The sequence below is a fragment of the Saccopteryx leptura genome, chromosome 2 (genome assembly GCF_036850995.1).
Source record: "Saccopteryx leptura isolate mSacLep1 chromosome 2, mSacLep1_pri_phased_curated, whole genome shotgun sequence".
In the NCBI taxonomy this organism is placed as follows: domain Eukaryota; kingdom Metazoa; phylum Chordata; class Mammalia; order Chiroptera; family Emballonuridae; genus Saccopteryx; species Saccopteryx leptura.
The window spans coordinates 10113572-10132735 of record NC_089504.1 but is presented as its reverse complement, the minus strand read 5'-3'; the positions used below and the strand labels follow the sequence as shown (position 1 = coordinate 10132735).

At 44.7% G+C, this 19164-nt stretch overlaps 1 protein-coding gene across 5 annotated transcripts in view; it reads right to left on the bottom strand.

Annotated features, from left to right (window-relative positions):
- Positions 1–19164, bottom strand: part of MAPKAP1 (MAPK associated protein 1) — a 245561-nt gene that overhangs the window by 53384 nt on the left and 173013 nt on the right. For 4 of the 5 annotated variants that reach the window (XM_066367171.1, XM_066367173.1, XM_066367175.1 and 1 more), the window contains one exon: positions 7743–7850. The exons of the other annotated variant lie outside the window; for it this stretch is intronic. In XM_066367171.1, the coding sequence (XP_066223268.1) occupies positions 7743–7850 (108 nt within the window). The remainder of the gene's footprint in view (positions 1–7742; positions 7851–19164) is intronic. 5 annotated transcript variants of the gene reach the window in all.

The window sequence follows — 19164 nt, the reverse complement described above, 5'->3', positions numbered from 1 at the left end:
GAACACAACCATGCCTGGCCTCTCCAGAACACAGATTTAGGGACAAAGGCTAACACTCTCCTCTCCTTCTATAAGACTCAAAGCAGGATGCTTGAGTCATGCAGAAAAACTCGCCCTTCGCCTTCTACATTCATCACTTTTTTTTTTCTTCCAAAGGCCTTTTAAGTCCCCAAAGCCTCATAAGCCTCAAACTTCTCTTCTATTAAACACTTCCCTTTGGCTACTAGTCATTTTTGCTGGTCTCTAAAAAATAATCAATAGGTGATATACTTCAACACACACACGCGCACACACGCATGCCCGTCTGTGGTAATCTCTTCAGAGCATCAGGATCACACAGCACCATGCACCCTTCACTGAGTCTGCCACGCCCCCACCAGGCCCAAGATCCTCGCTGCCAGAGCCTAAATGATTAAACACCTGGAGTTAGAGCCTTTCCGCAGGGAGATTACAGCCCCTCAATAAATCAGAGTAATCTTGTTTTATGAGATGATCAGAAAGAAACGGTTTCAGATTTGTGGAATTTCTAAAAAGTGCAGATCGTGGAGGGTCTGTTAGGCTCTGTGTTCTAGGCCCTGCCCCTCCTGCAGTCTCTTCTCAGCATCCACTCCTTTGCTCATGTCAGTCCCCTTCCTTCTTCCTTCCTTCCTTCCTTCCTTCCTTCCTTCCTTCCTTCCTTCCTTCCTTCCTTCCTTCCTTCCTTCCTTCCTTCCTTCCTTCCTTCCTTCCTTCCTTCCTTCCTCCCTTCCTCCCTTCCTCCCTTCCTCCCTTCCTCCCTTCCTCCCTTCCTCCCTTCCTCCCTTCCTCCCTTCCTCCCTTCCTCCCTTCCTCCCTTCCTCCCTTCCTCCCTTCCTCCCTTCCTCCCTTCCTCCCTTCCTCCCTTCCTCCCTTCCTCCCTTCCTCCCTTCCTCCCTCCCTCCCTCCCTCCCTCCCTCCCTCCCTCCCTCCCTCCCTTCCTCCCTTCCTCCCTCCCTCCCACATGTGCCAAGTTCTTTCCTAAGGCGTTCACTTGAGCGGTCCCTTGGCCTGGGACATTCTTCCCTGATTCATTATCTGACTAACTCCTTTTTATTTTTCCTCAAGGAAGTTTTCTCTTCCTCCTCTCACCAGCTGCAGCCCTGCTATACACTCTTTTATACCCTCTGTAGCACTTTTCACGACTGTGGGCTCCATAATGTGGGGCTCCTCTCCACCGCCCCAGCACAGTGTCTGGCCCGGAGGAGGATGCCATCAATGTTTGGGAATGAATGAACAAACAGGTGCCCAGAGTGAAACCAACCACCCTTTAGAGCAGGGGTCCCCAAACTTTTTACACAGGGGGCCAGTTCACTGTCCCTCAGACCGCTGGAGGGCCGGACTATAAAAAAAACGATGAACAAATCCCTATGCACACTGCACATATCTTATTTTAAAGTAAAAAAACAAAACGGTAACAAATACAATATTTACAATAAAGAACAAGTAAATTTAAATCAACAAACTGACCAGTATTTCAATGGGAACTACGGGCCTGCTTTTGGCTAATGAGATGGTCAATGTGCTCCTCTCACTGACCACCAGTGAAAGAGGTGCCCCTTCCGGAAGTGCGGTGGGGGCCGGATAAATGGCCTCAGGGGGCCGCATGTGGCCTGCAGGACGTAGTTTGGGGACCCCTGCTTTAGAGGATGAAAGATGATCATCCGGGGGTTTGAACCACTGAATCGTTAGAAGTTTGCTTGGAAGTTAGGTTGATGACAGATTTCCTATCACTTCCTCTTCTTCCACTCTGTCTTTGCTACTGTTCAAAACGCAGGAAAAGTAATGGAATGGGGTCTTTAAGGAGCCTGGGCATGTTTGATAATTTACATGTCAAAATACAATACTTGTTTACAATAACAAAATAGCTAAGAACTGTAACATTTGATCGGCACGGAGGTATCTCTGTCCCCCACTCCGGAGTCAAAGAATGAGGGCACACATGCTGCAAGAACCCCATCTTGATCAGGAGAGTCACTGCAGGAATGTCCCCCAATGCATTACCAGACTATTAGGGGCTACTGGGCGGATTCGGGGGCCAGGAGCAGACCAGCGGGACACAAATCCCTGTGACCTCAGTCAGAGCCCATACAGCTTTGTGGCTCGTCAAACGTGTTTCCCTACTGCTCTAATGTACCAGTGTATTGCTTAATGAAAGTTCTTAATTGTAATTCAATTAATTACATACACAGAGTCCCCAATTACATTTTCCAATAAGACATTGGCTGTGGTACAGGTCTAAATGCACTTAACCAATTTTAATATATTAAGACCAATTTCTCTTGAATACTAATTACTACCTAATGATAAAATGAAGAGGGGGAACTTTCAAGAAAGGGGAGAGTGAAAAATGCAATTTATGTGGAATGCCTCAGCCCACATAGCACAATTGAAACACTCAGGACCGAAGAAGCAGGTATGGTCAAGACACACATTTACTTCTAGTAGCAGGTCAGCAACGGTTCCAGCCCAGGTCCCACCTGCCCTTGGAGCTGGCAGTGCACAGGGGGTTGTGGACATCTGAGGTGAGAGGGGAAACGGGAATGACAGGGAGGGGAAAGGCAGGACACACATGCACAGACTAGCTGTGGAGTCTGCCCCCACGGTGCTCGCGTGCCCTGTGCACCGCACTTACCTAAGTGCTTTCAATGTACACCATCTCATTTAACCACGTAACAGCCTTACGGCAGGGATTACCATCACGCTTTACAGATGGAGAAATGAGGCGCACAGAGATGGACCTGCCCGGGTCACATAGTGGTTCCAAACATCTTGCCTTTCTCTCCACAACACACTGCCAAACAACCCACAATAACCAGCCGGCAGGAGGCAAAGACACCCAAGTCCTCTTATATTTTGTTCCCTTTAAATTCTCTTAGCATGAGGAAAGCAGGGAGCTATTATCCAACACCTACTTAAAAACACCCTCACCCATACAGAAAACTCCTTACAGTGAACATTTCTCCCTCCAAAGCCAGACACTAACAGGCTTTCAGCAGAAACTCAGCCTAAAATAAGCGCCATCACCTCAAGTCATTTCCATTTCTAAGTAGGGTTTATTCACACAATCACATTTTCTTTTTCATTTGAAGACTGCTGTCGTGGTATAATACAAGAGGCTTTAAAGCCCGTATTTAAGTCACATGATAGAAACTGGAGAGATTAGTAATTTGTAACTGAAGAAGGCAAAGCTTCCAGAAGCCAAATGGAACCACCGGGGAGTCTCCAGGGCTGGCACAGAGCGCACACGGGGGAGGGGCCTGCTCCCTGTGAGTAAGCACCATGACGAGGAGCTGGAAACACACCAGAGAGCACAGTCACTCACTGTCTAGATGCTGTTCCTCCTCACCCCTCCTTTATTTAGTGGCACTGGTGGCGGCGGCAGTGGGAAGCCCCAGTACTGCCATGAAGCAGCCACTAGAGATAAAGACGCTCACCCAACCCCAACGTCCCCTTACGACCATCCAACGTGCCCTTGGGGAGTCCATTCAGAAGCCCAGTCGTGCCAGGGATTCGGTAGGCTCACTCTATCCAGGGGGATGAGCCACACCTGACTGCAGGCACCAGGATGCTGAGGGAGCTCAGACGTGTCCCTGCCCTGGGTGGCGGCGGCGTTAAGGGCAGTGGTGGTGACAATGCTGTGTGGGAGTGGGCAAATCCATCTGGGGAATCAGTGAGCAGGGCGGGGAAGGAGAAGGACTTGACCTGAGCTCAGGGAATGGCAGCCAGATGACCTGGGGAGGCTTCTAGGAGATGCCTCGTCTCCTGGCTCTTCTAGGGGAACCTACGAGGTGAAAGGGGCTCCCACAGCACGGGACCCAGGTACTCTCCCCTGCACAGCCCGCTGATCCAGGTGACTGCCCACGTGAGTGAAGGCTCTTCCTCTGTTAGACTTAAATTCAGAAAATTAAGACTATTTATAAGTTACTGAAACAGTGGAAGCTCTCCTTAAAAAGGAAAGGAAGTCAAAGGAGGTTCAACTGATGTTTAAAGAACTGAAGCCTCTTTCTATATTAATTTCTATTTAGGAAATAATTAGATTCAGCTGTTTCACCAGACTTACTAATGGACAGAAGACACGTTTCCAGGCCCCCAATTATTATTCACGTGAAGATGAGCAAATCTCCCCTCTAAGTCTCAGTTTCTTCTTCCATAAAATACAGATGATGACCACCCTGCCTAAAAGGTTATGAGAGCATTTGAATCTCGCTTAAACCTCAAAACAAAACAAAACAAAACAACCCCCCCCAAAACAAAGCAAACAAAAAAAAACAAAAACAAAACCCCCCAAAACAACAAAAAACCAATCTTGTGAAACAGATTCGACCACCTCCACTGACACCAGAAACTGAGGCTCAGAGAGGTGATGTGATCGGCCCAATGTCAGAGGCTGCAGTGGTTCACCCAAGGTCTACCTGGTTCTAAAGACTGTGCTTCTAAGCACTATGCTGAACTATTACAAGGACAAGCTACTGAGTGATAAAACAGGAAAGACACTCTGTCTGATGTTTTATTGGTATTCCATATAGCCAGTGTAACTTCAGGCCTATTTCAGCCCTGACAATGGGGAATTCCCAAGTTTCTCTCTTAAAGCTGCGGAAAGAATATGTTGGTTTATGCTGCATCTTTCTTCTAAGGATCTGGATGGGTTGCCCAAATATAATCAGTGGGTAAGAGAAGAGGTCACTGGCAACATGTGGCAGAAAGGAAATCGAGGCTCAGTCTGGAGCCAGGATTTACACAGAAGCTTGGACAAGGATGGCAGTCTTCTAACATTACATCCTCTCCATAATGTACTCATGCTTGCTCTGGTCTGATTCCAGCTTGGAGCAGACAGTTGGCTGAAGGATGTAGTAGATTATCAGACAAGAATCCAAACTGGAAAGCTCAAGGACTTTGGCTTGTCATTTTCTTATTTAGGCCAAGATCCAAGCACAAATGTTAACTTGCAGTCCCCGGGCAGAACTCTTGTTGTATCAACTTCATTTGTAAGCTTCTTCTCCCAGATACTCTCTCAGAGAGTATAAACACACTGTCATCACCATCCTTAGGACTGAAATCGTAGGTTGTTTTATCAGTAATCTCAGGATGGCTTTGGAATCAGATAACTGACTTAGAAGTCTGGTTCTAATATTGACTGGAGAGGCAAGCTAACTTTGGGCAAGTCACTACCTCTTTCTATAGTTAGAACAGTACCTTCTTAGGGTGGTTGTGAAAATTGTAAGACAGCACATTTTCAAAATGTCTAGCACAATGCCTTACAATAGAAGGCCTGAATAATTTAAAAAACTTTTGATGTTGATATAAAAAGTCAGGCCCCATCCCTTCTCAGAAGAAAAACTGAAAAACTATGTCCACCCTTATGGCAGTCTTCTGAATCAAGCGGTCTTACTTATAAGGTACACACCTCTTCCAGAACACCAACACGCCCGCTGGAAAGCGCTCTGCTTCTGGGCTCCCTGGTCCTGCGCCTGGGACTTAGACTTGCCCCACGCTCCTCCTCCCTCCCCCATCACACACCTCCCTGAGGCCCTGACAGTTCCCATTCTAGACCTCCACCACTGTGGCCCATCTGCTCTATGAGTCACAGGATGCTGCTCTTTCATTATTTATTAATTACAGCTAACATTTACCAAGTGTTGATAATGTGCCGGGCACTGTTCTAAAAGCTGTGTGATTATTAAAACTCATTGAATCCTCCTCTCAACCTTATGAAAGCAGATAAACTACCCAGGAGAAGTTAAACTGTCCAAGGTCACACAGCCTTGCAAGTGTCAGGGGCAGAATGGGAACAAAGGCCATCTGGTTTGATAGCACATTTTCCTAAACACTGCATAATACATATTCATAGTTTAGTTCACTTCTAAAATGACTTTAAGGATAATAAACCTGTCCTGAGCAAACATACAAATAGAAGTTTAAAAAATTCTATTTTTGAAATATTTTTATTATCTCAAACTTTTTTATAGTTAATAGAGATTAATACTTGGTTCTTGATCAGATTTTCTATTTAAATTTTTAAAAGGTTAAAAAAACCCTTTTTAATAGAAAGAATAAATTGCTTTTATAATTTATTTCTATTTACAAAGACTAGTTATAATATTCTATTGATTCCAAACCATCAACTGCCTGTGCCCGTTGTAAATGCTGGTCAAGTCTTCCTTCACTAACACAATGATCTTGACTCAGAGTGTAGAAACTGGAATTTCTTTCAAATCCTTTCAGATGGAATGCCAAGGCTCATAGATATCACACAGGCTACTTGAGACTATGCTATGTTTAGGCCTGGCCGATGGCTCAGAGGATAGAGCCAGTTCAATCCCTGGTTACGTACGAGAAGGAATCGAGTGCACAACTAAATGGAACTAAGTGGAACAATGAGTTGATGCTTCTCTCTCTCTCTCTCTCTCTTTCTCTCTCTCTCTCTTTCTCTCTCTCCCCCTCATGGTCCCTCTCTCTTTCACTCTCTTACAAATCAATGGAAGTTGGAGACACCAACCTTCTAGCTTTGAGAATCTGCTAGGTGCAAAGAGCTCACTTCACCTTCCTGCTGAAGTCTGCTAAAGCCCTGGTCAAAGAGCAGCAGCCTGGTCTCACTTAGAGGGTCAGTGGCATGCCGAATAAACTGCCATTCACTCACTCATTCAATCGACAGGGTGGGACAAAAGTAGGTTTACAGTTGTTCATTTGGAAAATAATAGTCATTAATAATAAAATAAACTGCTTCACCACAACTGTAAACTTACTTTTGCCCCAACTCATACACTTAGTTAGCCCTTATAGTACATGGCCTATAGTGAGTAAGGAGTAAATACTGAATTAATGAAGGGCAAGCTAGTACAGACTAGGAATACCCTTACAGACCTGAGAGTCGTGTGGGGGAAACAGCCATCAAATGATCACTGAGAAAAAGATATAATTATAATAGAAATATATGCAATGAGTAAAAAGTAGTATGCTCTACGATGGATTATAACGGGGACCCAAATGAGGGATGGATCAGGTGTAGGTGGGGTGGGGGACAGGCAGATCACAGAGGGCTTCTTTGAAAATGTGCGGTTTAAATTGAGCTGAAGGATGACAGACAGCCCGAGTGGGGGAGAGTCCCACACAGAAGAGACGGCCTGTGTGAAGCCCGGAAGCACGAGTGCCCGTGGAGAGAGGGGCTATTACAATCTCTGTCTTCACACGTCACCTGCTCTCTAAGTCAATGGGAGTACAGAGGAGAGGAATGGCGAAGATTCACAGATCGGAAACGCTAAAGGGAGAATGAAAGGTTAACTGAAGTTTTAAAGAAGCTTACAACATAGCACTAGGGACCATTACACTGTCTCCTGCCAAGAGTCCTCAAAGGGTCAGAATTTTCTAAAACTTCATGTCTGAGCAGTGATACTGACAGGGCCAGTTGCTTTCTATATAAAATAGCCTTTGCCTTAGAAAAGACCTCATATTTCTAAGCTGTTTCCAAGAATAATCCAAATTTAGAAACATACAGTTTAATAAAAAAATATTAATCACAGAGAGCTAAGCAGGATGCAGACTCTTGACCAAAAAGCATGAAATCAATCATTTCACTTCAGGACACACTTTTGGCAAGAAGGCTGAGGCCTGCTTGAAACAGTCACTTGAAATCTGCCTTGAGAAACCAGACCGGTGTCCCCAAACACACGACTTCTAAGCATGTTTGAAACAGACAAAACGGGCGTGGAGCAGGGAGGCCAACGTACTGTTCTCGCGGACCAGGCAGAACTCCCACACGCTCTGGCTTTCCAAAGTGCTCTCCAGGTCCACGGCGACATTGGGCTCACTCTGCTTCTCCAGGCGGTACTGGGGGCCTGGAAGATCAAAGGGGCAGGAGGAGGGGAGGAAGTCCGACACCGTGAATTTAACATGGACAGAACACTGCATACTGGCAAAAGCTGCTAAAGCACTACGAAAAGTCGGCCTGAGGGTTAGCTATCCAAGATGGAAGAGTGTGGGTATTTCTCACACAAGGTTTCACACACCTGTCTGTTCTATTAGCAGGTCTGTTTTCACTCAGTTCTCCCCAAAACAAAGTAAGAGGTAGACGGCTTTGGAGTCAGACTAACCTGGAATGACATCGCAGCTACCTGGTTTTTCAGATACGAGCAGGCAAGCTACCCTCTTTTGAGCCTGTTTCCTAAGACAGAATACTTACATAACCTTGAAGGATTATTATGAACAGTAGAGATGATATACTCTAAGTGTAAGGAAATAAGTACTCTAAGTAACAAAAAATACTTAGTAAATACTCATTCTTATAAAAGTACTTAGTAATTATTACAAAATTATTAATAATCAATTATAAGCTATGTTTGGAAATCTAATATGATGACAGCCCCAAAACTTTTTAAAAAAAAGCTTTTAAATACCAGATGAAGTTAAAAAATTAAATCTCAGGTGTCTGGGTTATAATGATAGAAGGGACAGTGGGTACTGATTTATGTTTTCATGGAAACATTTATGAACACACAAAAACAAAAACTCAATAACCCTGGAAACCAGGAATACTAGCTATCCTCTGTCACACAGGGGGTGCTGGCAGATCTTAACAATAACACTGGGGCGTTTTATACATTTGTTCATGTATTTCTTTGTCAAGCCAAATGACAATCTTGTTCTTCTCAGATAACACCTAACGGGTCCAATGATCAGATTGAAAAGACTGCTCTTATTAATGGTTACTGAAAAGATGAGCGGCCTAAGAAACTGTCTTACTGTTCTGACTGGGAAAGGCGTGTCTGGTCAGACAGAAGGCGAGTTGTAAGAGATCTGAGGGGTGCCTCGGAGGCCGCCCAGACGGACAGGTATTTTTAGGTCTGTCCTTCAGCTGTTGTCAGCTAACCAGCACTGCTCCATCCGCCGGGGGCACTACACTCCGCTCAAGTCCTTCTCCTCTCCCGTAGTCCATGTCCATCTGCAGCACTGTCGTTTCATGGTATATCTGATCTTTCCTCTAATTTAACTGGTACTTCATTAGCACTTCTGCCAGTTCTCAGAGCTCTTACATACATTCAGTCTTTTTTTTAAGATGCTTATAGCTTTTAAACCCTTATAAAGTAAATGGTGCCTAAAATACATATAACTATGTTTTAAAGCAAGTACATACTCAGAGGTTGACACAATTCTTATAAACTCTCATATGCTGTACTCAGGTCAAGAAGGTATTATATTTCAACATTATAAATAAATTTATTTTCAAAAATATCAAGCAAATAAAGGTATGGAAATACAGGTAATTCTTGGTCTCTGCTACCTGTCATCTGACAGTAACAACAACTGTCAATTACCAGGCGTGTTTGCTGCTGATCACTGCATGCCTTCACATTCACTGGTGGAAGCAATCACAGTAAAATCATGCCTCGCTGAACTTTCAGAAGACTCAGCCCTCTCCTTTCCCCATCCCTAACACCCACCTCTCGCAGCTGCCTGAAGGGGAGGGAGTCACCCTGAACCTGGGGAGCTGCTTCCTGAGACACTGGCCCGTTGAAAGAGCTCCGACTGTCCAACCCCAGGAACTCTCCAGCAACACCGCACGTTAGGCACTGACATCCACTTCCGTGACTTTACAGTGATATCGGCGCACAAAGTTCAGCTAGAACAAATCATTTTTCCATGATAGCAGAAAATTGGGAATAACCTAGATCTAATAAAATATTGTGAGATACCAGATTAAACAAAATATTGTAAAATACCATGACAATATGAAAAGTAATGTTGCAAAAAAAATTAATTTATAAAATGTTTATAATATGCTATTTTATGAAAATAGAAATTACACAATTTGTGAAGGATGAGTGCAATTATAAAAAATATGTAAAGTCACAGGGGGAAAAGGTACTGAAAGGTTATTTCCAAAATGTGAATGGTAGTCATACTAGAGAGTGAGAAAATGAGTGTTTTTTTCTTTAATGTTACTCTGTATTTTTCACATTTTCTATAATAAATAATGGCTACTTTGATAATTTAAAATACATCATATACACTTTTATAAGCCCTCTGATTTCTTGCTATGCCATTTTTCTGAGGATACTATAATTACAACATATCATGGCATCTCCAATGGGTCTCCCATATGCAAAATTTAATCAAAGCTAGACATTATCTGTTAATGTGATCGATATTTTCATCTTAAGTAAGCCTGCAACCTAGCATGTTTACTGCGACTTTGAGTGCAGTGTACAGGGCGCTGGGCGTCTCGAGCTGTCTGCCTGACAGCTGGGTGCAGGTAAACCACCCGTTTCCCGACTGCGGGGAGCCGACACGTGCCCACATCAGGTTGTGCTTCTGGCTGCTGTCCTCGGCACGCTTTCTCCTTCCAGCCGCGGCAGCAGCCCGGGACACACAGAGGGAAGCCAGGGGAGCACTATGAAGGGTCCCGTATCCCTCAACACAAGTCCCAGTACCACTCTCAAAGCCACAGATGCCATCATTCAACATAACTACTTTCTTGTTTAATGGGTCTTGCAGATATTTCTGTTAAAATAGTTTGTCTTAAGAAAGTAGCTTTAGGCCTGACCTGTGGTGACGCAGTGGGATAAAGCGTCGACCTGGAACACTGAGGTCGCCGGTTCGAAACCTTGGGCTTGCCTGGTCAAGGCACATATGGGAGTTGATGCTTCCTGCTCCTCCCCCTTCTCTCTCTCTCACTCCTCTCTCTCTAAAAAATCAATAAATAAAATATTTAAAAAAAAAAAAAAAAAGAAAGTAGCTTTAGGACTTTCTCCTTGAAGCCCAGTATGATGAGGGCTCTCATTTGCTGAGTAGCCACGGTATGCCAAGCACTGCATGTTACCTGACTGAATCTTCTCAGCAGCTCTAACAGGTAGGTATCAGCACCCCCATTTGCTAGATTGGGGCCCTGTAGGTTGGCAGGGGGAGGCAAATTGCACAAGATCACAAAGGTAGGAAGTCAAGATGGGAAAGTGAAAGCCAAGGATCTTTGATTCTAAAGCCTGTGTGTTTTGAGCTTTTCTTCCTCTTGCAAACTGTAAATTATTGGCCAATTATAGAGGCCATAGTTTATACCATAAGTATAGATTTTTATAGATTTGTGCATTCATTTGGGTTTTGAATCACTTAACTTCTGGTTTCCATAAATTCAAAATGAAAATTATCTGAAATAATTTATTTTCATGAAATCCACACATACTAAGTATCCCGTGCTACGGCTGTACCCCAGCCGGGTCCCTGAGAGGACAGAAGCACCGTGCCTTTCTGTCCAGCCAGGAAGACTCTCTCCATCTTTCCTTAACAATATTCCTATATATGCCCTGTTTTGTTAGTAACTCAAATTTTGAGTGTCATCTGCTCTGGGAACTCCCTGCTCTTCCGGAAAAGCTAAAGAACAACTTGGAAACCCACTTCTGAACTCAGCGAGGGACTGCCGGATCTTGACTTTGGGGAAGGTAGGTGCTTAAATGTAGATGAGACTCAAGATCTAGACCCAAGTTGAAAACTCCCTCTTCTAAATATCAATTTCTCTCTTAATTCTTGCCCGAACACTGGATAACTTATCTCAGAAAGACTATTTCACACATTTCCCTCTGAAAAAGCGAGATTGATAACTTCAGGCCATACTGTGTAATGAGAGGCAGGCTACAGATGAGAGGCAATATAGCGTGATGATGAAGGGCACGGACTTGGGGCCAGACGGCCTTGGTCTAGTCCCGGCTGAGTCCTACCTCACAGGCCTGTCTGAGCATTCAATGAGTTAACAGTTGCAAAGCAGTTGGAACAGTGTCTGCCACATTAATAGTGTTATCTAAGTGTCAGCTCTCCTTACTCCTCATCATCAGACTGTAGCAATACTAAGAGATCATGTAATATAATAGGGTCTACTGTGGTGGCGCAGTGGATAAAGCATCGACCTGGAAATGCTAAGGTCGCCGGTTCAAAACCCTGGGCCTGCCTGGTCAAGGCACATATGGGAGTTGATGCTTCCAGCTCCTCCCCCCTTCTCTCTCTCTGTCTCTCCTCTGTCTCTCTCCTCTCTAAAAATGAATAAATAAAATAAAATAAAAATTAAAAAAAAACAAAACAAAACAGGGTCTAATGTGCCACGTAGTGTGCTAGGCCTTTTATATAAATCAACTCATTTACTGCCACCCTAGGATTAATAGTATGAATTCTGTTTTACGGAGGAAGAAACTGTGACTTACAGAGTCTAAGTAACTTGTACAGTGTCTCATAGGGAGCGGTGGAACTAGGAATCGTACCTAGCACTGCCCAGGCCTGCACTCTCTCTCTGTATTCCATACGAACCACAGTGCCTCATTCACAATAAGTACTTTAAAAAAGTCTGTTGATGATAATCAAGATTATGACAACCTAGACCAGTGGTTGGCAAACCGCTGCTCGCGAGCCACATGCAGCTCTCTGGCCCCTTGAGTGTGGCTCTTCCACAAAATACCACGTGCGGGTGCTACCTCGATAAGGAATGTACCTACCTATCTAGTTTAAGTTTAAAAAATTTGGCTCTCAAGAGAAATTTCAATCGTTGTACTGCTGATATTTGGCTCTGGTGACTAATGAGTTTGCTGACCACTGACTTAGACCTACTATCTATCTGTAATGGTTGAGGCCAGGCAGGTTCACACTGGATTTGGGCAGACCACAGAAGAACCATGCAGCTGAGAGACACTGGGCCATTCCCGTTTATGGGATTTCGCAGAGGCGGGGCAGCGAACACGCAGGGGACAACCACAACTCGAGGTGGTGGGAGAGCAAACGAGAAAATCACCCGAGGGAAAGCACTCGTAGCCTTACATAGGCTATACGCACACATGGCTTTCTGCCACGTGCTCGCACACTAATCATTCACATTACTTGCAGCCAGAAAACAGGCAAATGAGCCTAACACAGCTGTTTTCCCTACACTATCAAACTATAGTTTCTATTAAACGCTTAATTTTTAGGCAGCTGACATGAGAGGAGAGAAAAAACAGCAGCCAAAGCCATTTTAAAAAGACAAGCAATGAGGTCAGTTTCTATTAATATACTCTGCCAAAGAAATGATTACATAAAATATAAAAGGCTCTTTCACACTGAAGAGGACATAGTTCTCAAGGCAACATCCACCCTTTTGGAAAGAGGTGTTAAAATGTCACAGCTGCGCGGGAGCCACAAGCCCTCCGCCTCACAGCAGAGGAAGCACAAAAGGGAGACTCTGGGAAGCGGCTACTCTGCAGTGACAGGAAAATCTGGGCACTCCAATGATGTATTTATTGCAGTAATACCATGCCACCAAATGGCTAGGGACAAAATACTGCTCTGAGCACTTTGGGAGGGCTCCAAGTTCTAATACTCGGGCAGGATTTTTATGGATTTTGTAAACCTAAGGCAGCCATCTCAGCACATAAATTTCAAAGAAAATCTGTAGTATCTGCTGGGTGGTGGATACATACATGCTGCTCCAGCTTCCTTGGTCTGAAACATAAAAGGTTTTTAGTATGTAATTCCTTAGCAGCTGAGAGCCAGCCGAGAGTTCAAATCCAATGGGAAACAAGTACAGAAGCCCAAAGAGCGAGAGGCCACACCATGGCCTCAAGCATCCTGCAAACCTGGGCAGCAGGAGACGCCATACTTCCTCGCAGCAACAGCTTTGATACTGGGTCCCTTTCTCCTATGCCCCTTAGGAAGTGCAGTACTAAACGTGTGACCCGACTGTGACGACTGGACACACGTTCCTGTGTCATTTAAATCTCTGGATCTTTATTTTCTTTTTCCTTTCATGTAGTTATCAATTCATGTGTTTGTGTTTCTGTTTTGTTTTGTTGTGAGAGGACAGAGAGAGGACAGGTAGAGAGACAGAGACAGAGGAGACAGACAGGAAGGGAGAGAGATGAAAAGCATCAATTCTTTGTCGTGGCACCTTAGTTGGTCGTTGATTGCTTTCTCAAACGTTGCCTTGATGGGGGACGGGGCTGCAGCTGAGTCAGTGACCTGGTGCTCAAGCTGGTGAGCCTCCGCTCAAGCCAGAGACCTCGGGGTCTCAAACCTGGATCCTCAGCGTCCTAGGTCTATGCTCTATCCACTGTGCCACCACCTGGTCAGGCCTGTATTTTTTTTTTTAAGATTTTATTTATTCATTATAGAGAGGGGAGAGAGAGAGAGAGAGAGAGAGAGAGAGAGAGAAGGGGGGAGGAGCAGGAAGCATCAACTCCCATATGTGCCTTGACCAGGCAAGCCCAGGGTTTTTGAACTGGCAACCTCAGCGTTTCCAGGTTGACGCTTTATCCACTGTGCCACCACAGGTCAGGCCCAGGTCTGTATTTTTTTTTATCCTACTATACTAATGTATGTTTTCCAAATGCTTTTTGGACTGAAATGGGATCTAAATGAATCAACCTCTCATTATTACTGCTGAGCATCAGAACAAGTTTGAGGACTATCCGTCTGAGCAAAACTGTCAAGTCAAAGGCTGAACGCTTCCATGGATTCACCTTCATGTCAACCACTTTCCATTCGCCGGCTTAAGAGTTGCTTTAACTTGAAAGTAGCCAGAAAAAGGTGAAGTGTGAGGAAGTAAGAGGCAAGGCTGGGTTTTGAGCAGAAAACTCCTGGTGCCGGTAGCCTCTCAGGGAGTAACAGTGCATTCTGGGGAAGTCCCTTGCTCTCTGTGTGTTTTCTCATCTGTAATGCGAGGCTAACAGGACTTCCCTCAGAAGGTTCCTGTAAGGCCTGACAATCTTTGACTCCCGTAGCGAAGTGCTCAGTGACGGCTGCTATTGCTGCAGTACAGGCTGGAACGGAAGCCACGGAGATGAGGTGTAGGCAGAGCACTAGCCCAAAAGCCCCAAGAGACTCACAGCCTCATTAAGGGAAGAAACACGGAGTGGGGAGTGTGGGCATCATGGCTGGGATCCCTTCTCCCGTATGTCCGAGGCAGGCGCGTGGAGTGCAAGAGGGAGCATATCTAGTCAATCCAGCTTGCCTTTAAGCCAGGGGTCAGGAACCTATGGCTCGTGAGGCAGATGTGGCTCTTTTGATGGCTGCATCTGGCTCGCAGACAAATCTTTAATTAAAAAATAATAACGTTAAAAATAGAAAACATTCTCATGTATTACAATCCATTCATTTCCTACCGCTCATGTTCATGGCTGCGGGTGGCTGGAGCCAATCACAGCTGTCCTCCGGGACAACACCAAATTTTTATTGAATAATGCGTAACGTACAAGGGTTGTTGTATGGCTCTCACGGAATTACACTTTAAAATCTGTGGCGTTCATGGCTCTCTCAGCCAAAAAGGTTCCCGACCCCTGCTTTAAGCTAAAGGCAGTACTGCAGATGAGAGACTTGTTCTGCAGCCAGGGTTCCCTAGGTCCCCAGTCTCTCAGGTCCTATATGTGCAGTCGAAAAATGGTAAGTCAATGTCAGAACCCACAGAACAAACTATGGTACCACAAACAGGAAAGGATAGATCATGTTATAATGCCATCCATACATCCAGTTAACAGAGTTTTTCTGAGCATCAACAATGTCCTAGACACTGATGAATAATCAATGATTCCTGCCCGTAAGTAGGCTGGGAGGTGGCAAAACACAGATGAGCAAATAAATGATCAAGGATCCAGTTCTCTTCGTGGGGTAAGAACGTGGCGGTGCTGTGGGAACACAGAAGAGCGGGCAATGAGCTGCCCCTTCCTTGAGGTGGGAACCTCTGAACCCGGTCTGGAAGGAGGACTTGGAGCCAGGAGAAGAGGAGGAAATTAGTGCATTCCTACAGGAAATAGCATATGCAGAGGCAAGGAGGTGCTAGAAAGCCCACACAGACCAAGGGCAATTCAGTGTGGAAAACGCTGAGGCTCGCCTGACCTGTGGTGGCGCAGTGGATAAAGCATGGACCTGGAAATGCTGAGGTCGCCGGTTTGAAACCCTGGGTTTGCCTGGTCAAGGTACATATGGGAGTTGATGCTTCCAGCTCCCCCCCCCCCCTCTCTCTCTCTCTGTCTCTCCCTCTGCTCTCTAAAATGAATAAATTAAAAAAAAAGAAAAGGCCAAGGCTCAGTGGGGTTTTGAGGGGCAGGTGCAGTTGGGGTGTTTGACTCAGACATACTGTTGGTCAAGGTTTAAATTCTCTCTTCTAAGAAACTGGTGCTAACAGAGCGGGGGAGTGCCATAATAAGCTTTATATTTTGGTCAGATTCTTCTGGTGGCACTGTTGACAGTGGGCTGGAGGAGAGTGGTGGCACAGATACCCGTTCACAGTGGACTATGCCAAGCCTTGCCTGCTCTAAGGCAGGGGCTGGCATGATCCAATCTCCTCTCTGAGCCAAAGCCATCGTCGACAAGCTGACACTGTCTACATAGCAACTCAGACCCAGCATCAGCCATTCTACAACGTCTGCCGTTAGTGTCAGCCCCGTCACTTATGGCTCTTCCTCTAGGGGTGACTGCAATCATTTTTGCTTGATCTGAATATAAGCACTGAATTATATTCAAGTGATAACCACTGTAGCTTATACCCCCTCTGAGGCTCAGATGGGATAATTTGGAATTTAAATAATAAAAAAGGAACAAGCTGACATGATGATAAGGTCACACTTTAGCCTCCTCTGAGCCAATACACAATTTGCTCTCAGTGAAACTGCTGAATATAATCGAATTAAATACAATTCCTATTACAAAAGAAGAAAGACCAAGGCTGTTCCAATAAACCAATTCTCCTGCCTAGTTAAACTGCAAAACCTTCAGGAAAGGTTTTGAAAGCATGACCCATCAGTTCTAATTTTTAAAACTTATCCTTTCAGTCAAGACTAGAAAAAGGCCCATTCCAACTTTTATCTTTACTACAAAGTGCTGTTATCTTGGCCTGATGTCAGGAGCTCTATCTCTCTTTCTGCTGACAAGCAGAGACGAGAAAGATAAGATTGGAAACGAATCTCACTTCTCTGAGTAAATAAATAATCAATACTCATCTAAATGTAAATGAGAAGGTAGCCCCCTCTGATAACAGCACTCTTATCAGAGAGCCAATTTTCTTCAGACATTTGGCCTCAACCAAATCACCATCATTCAGCCCCAGCCTAATGGCAAAAAATCGTAACTAAATTGAACCGATCACCAGAGATCAACTAAGTTCGGCCTTGGCCACTTCAGGTTCAAATGTTTGGGAATGCAATTTTGCCCCCATTAACTTTCAATAGCAATGAAGAACAGACTGGTCAAGGGGCCAGTCTGCAATAAACAAACCCCTGAAAGGGGTGCAGCCGGAGGATGAGGAGTGGGTTTAAGTGTTTAAACAAGGCCCGTAACTACAGCAAATTCCAAAGCTGAGAAGGGAAGGCCTCCACTGTGGGGCGGGGAGACGGCAGTCTTTTCTCTTATCAAAGGCTTGGCTGAAATTGAGAAGACATTTAATTTGTCTGACAATGATGGTTAAAGTTTATTAAAACAAATGTAAATAAATAAAAAAAGATATTAAAAAGCTAGAGTGGCTAAAAATAACCTAAGGTTCAAATGATCAATTTCCTCCAACTAATTTTCATCAGACTTACATCTGACCCAGCAGTACTGCGCTGACCTGATTTTACTGAAATAAGGCGCCGTCTACAAGACAAATCACTTTAAAACCACTGCACTGGGGTTTCCATTTCTTTGCTGCAAGACTCAATTCACTGCTGATGAGAGTATTGGGGAAATTATGACTATTATTGATAGGACAGCAAAACCACTTTTACACAGTAGTCCTCAAGTCGACAGAAAGCTTGCACTGGACCATTAATGAAGGTGTCAGCTAGAATCAGAAATTAAAGACAAAGGGGGGGGTGTCTAATTTTCAGAGCATGTTAAGGACACCAGACACAGAAGCAGCAGCTGCTATTCATTCTCTTAAGAGTAACAAAGCCTAAATAAGGAACAGCTATGGAGCAGGCTGCTCTGCCTGCAACCAGGGAGAGGAAATGCCTCCTTTTCCACCTGGTCCTCGAGTTTGGTGAGCACAGGCTCTCCGTATCATGCTCCAAATCTCCACCAGCCAGAGGAGGCCAGGCGCGCATGGGACAGAACCGCTCCAAGTTTTACCGTCTCTGCTCCTCTGAGTATCTAATCCTAGAAGGTGGACATGTGGTGCTCAGAGCCTAGCTTTTAGAGTCAAGACCTGGATTAAAATCTAGGCTTTTTTACAAGCTATATGACCTATGCCAAGTGAGGTGATCTAAACCTTCATGGAGTGACTGCAAAGATTATGTGTAACACGATGCCCAGGACATAATCAACGCTCCACAACTGTCGCTCGTTATACTGCTAGGCAAATTTAACAAAATCATCAATTTGCCTTTTTTGAAAACAACAGTGACAGACATCGAGACCTTTCCTGGCCCTCAACAAAGCACTTTACATGCATTAGCTCTCTGAACCCTAAAATTCTATGAGACAGGCCTTATTGCAATCCCTATTTTACAGAGGAGAAAATAAAAAGTACGTAGCTATGTCATGTGCCCATGGTGACGCCAGAACAAAGTGTAATGCCACACTACTACATGGTATTCCAGAAAGAGCATTCTATAATCTTCTTGATCTTTGGGTTGAAGAAAAGAAACAGTAAGGTTGAGATGATCTATCAGTTCAGAGAGGAGTAAAGAAGTAGGTGGGGAAGAGAGAGGGGGTAGCTGGTCTTCAGGGGGTCAAAACTGAGGACCCTCAGCCCTCACAGCAGGTGCCCCCCTGACAAGCACTGAATGAGAACCTCAGTTGCTTGCCTTGATGTTTTTCCGGGGAGGGGGCCTTTTTCTAAGTTACATGATTTACAGAGTTACTGCCTCAATCCACAGTTCTGAAAGTGTGATTTCTTTAGGGTTTAACTATACCCATTTCTAGTCCTGTTACAACTTTTTTATTGCGATAGAAAACATTTACTGGAAATATGTTACTGCTATTACCAGGTCATAAAATAAAAAGAAAAATAGTTTATATATTGCCATCATTTCCAATCATCAATCAGAAAGTGCCAAGAGGAGGAAAGGAGAGGGCGTGCGGCCGGTTTCCTTCTTTGTGTTGGAGAAAATGCAGGGGCGTCATAACTCTTTAGAACGAATTTCTCCTTGAATGCCCAGCCTCGCAGATGGGCTCCTGGGAGGAGTAGGGAGGCACACCTTTGGAATCTGCCCTCCTCCCTGCAGCCTTGCC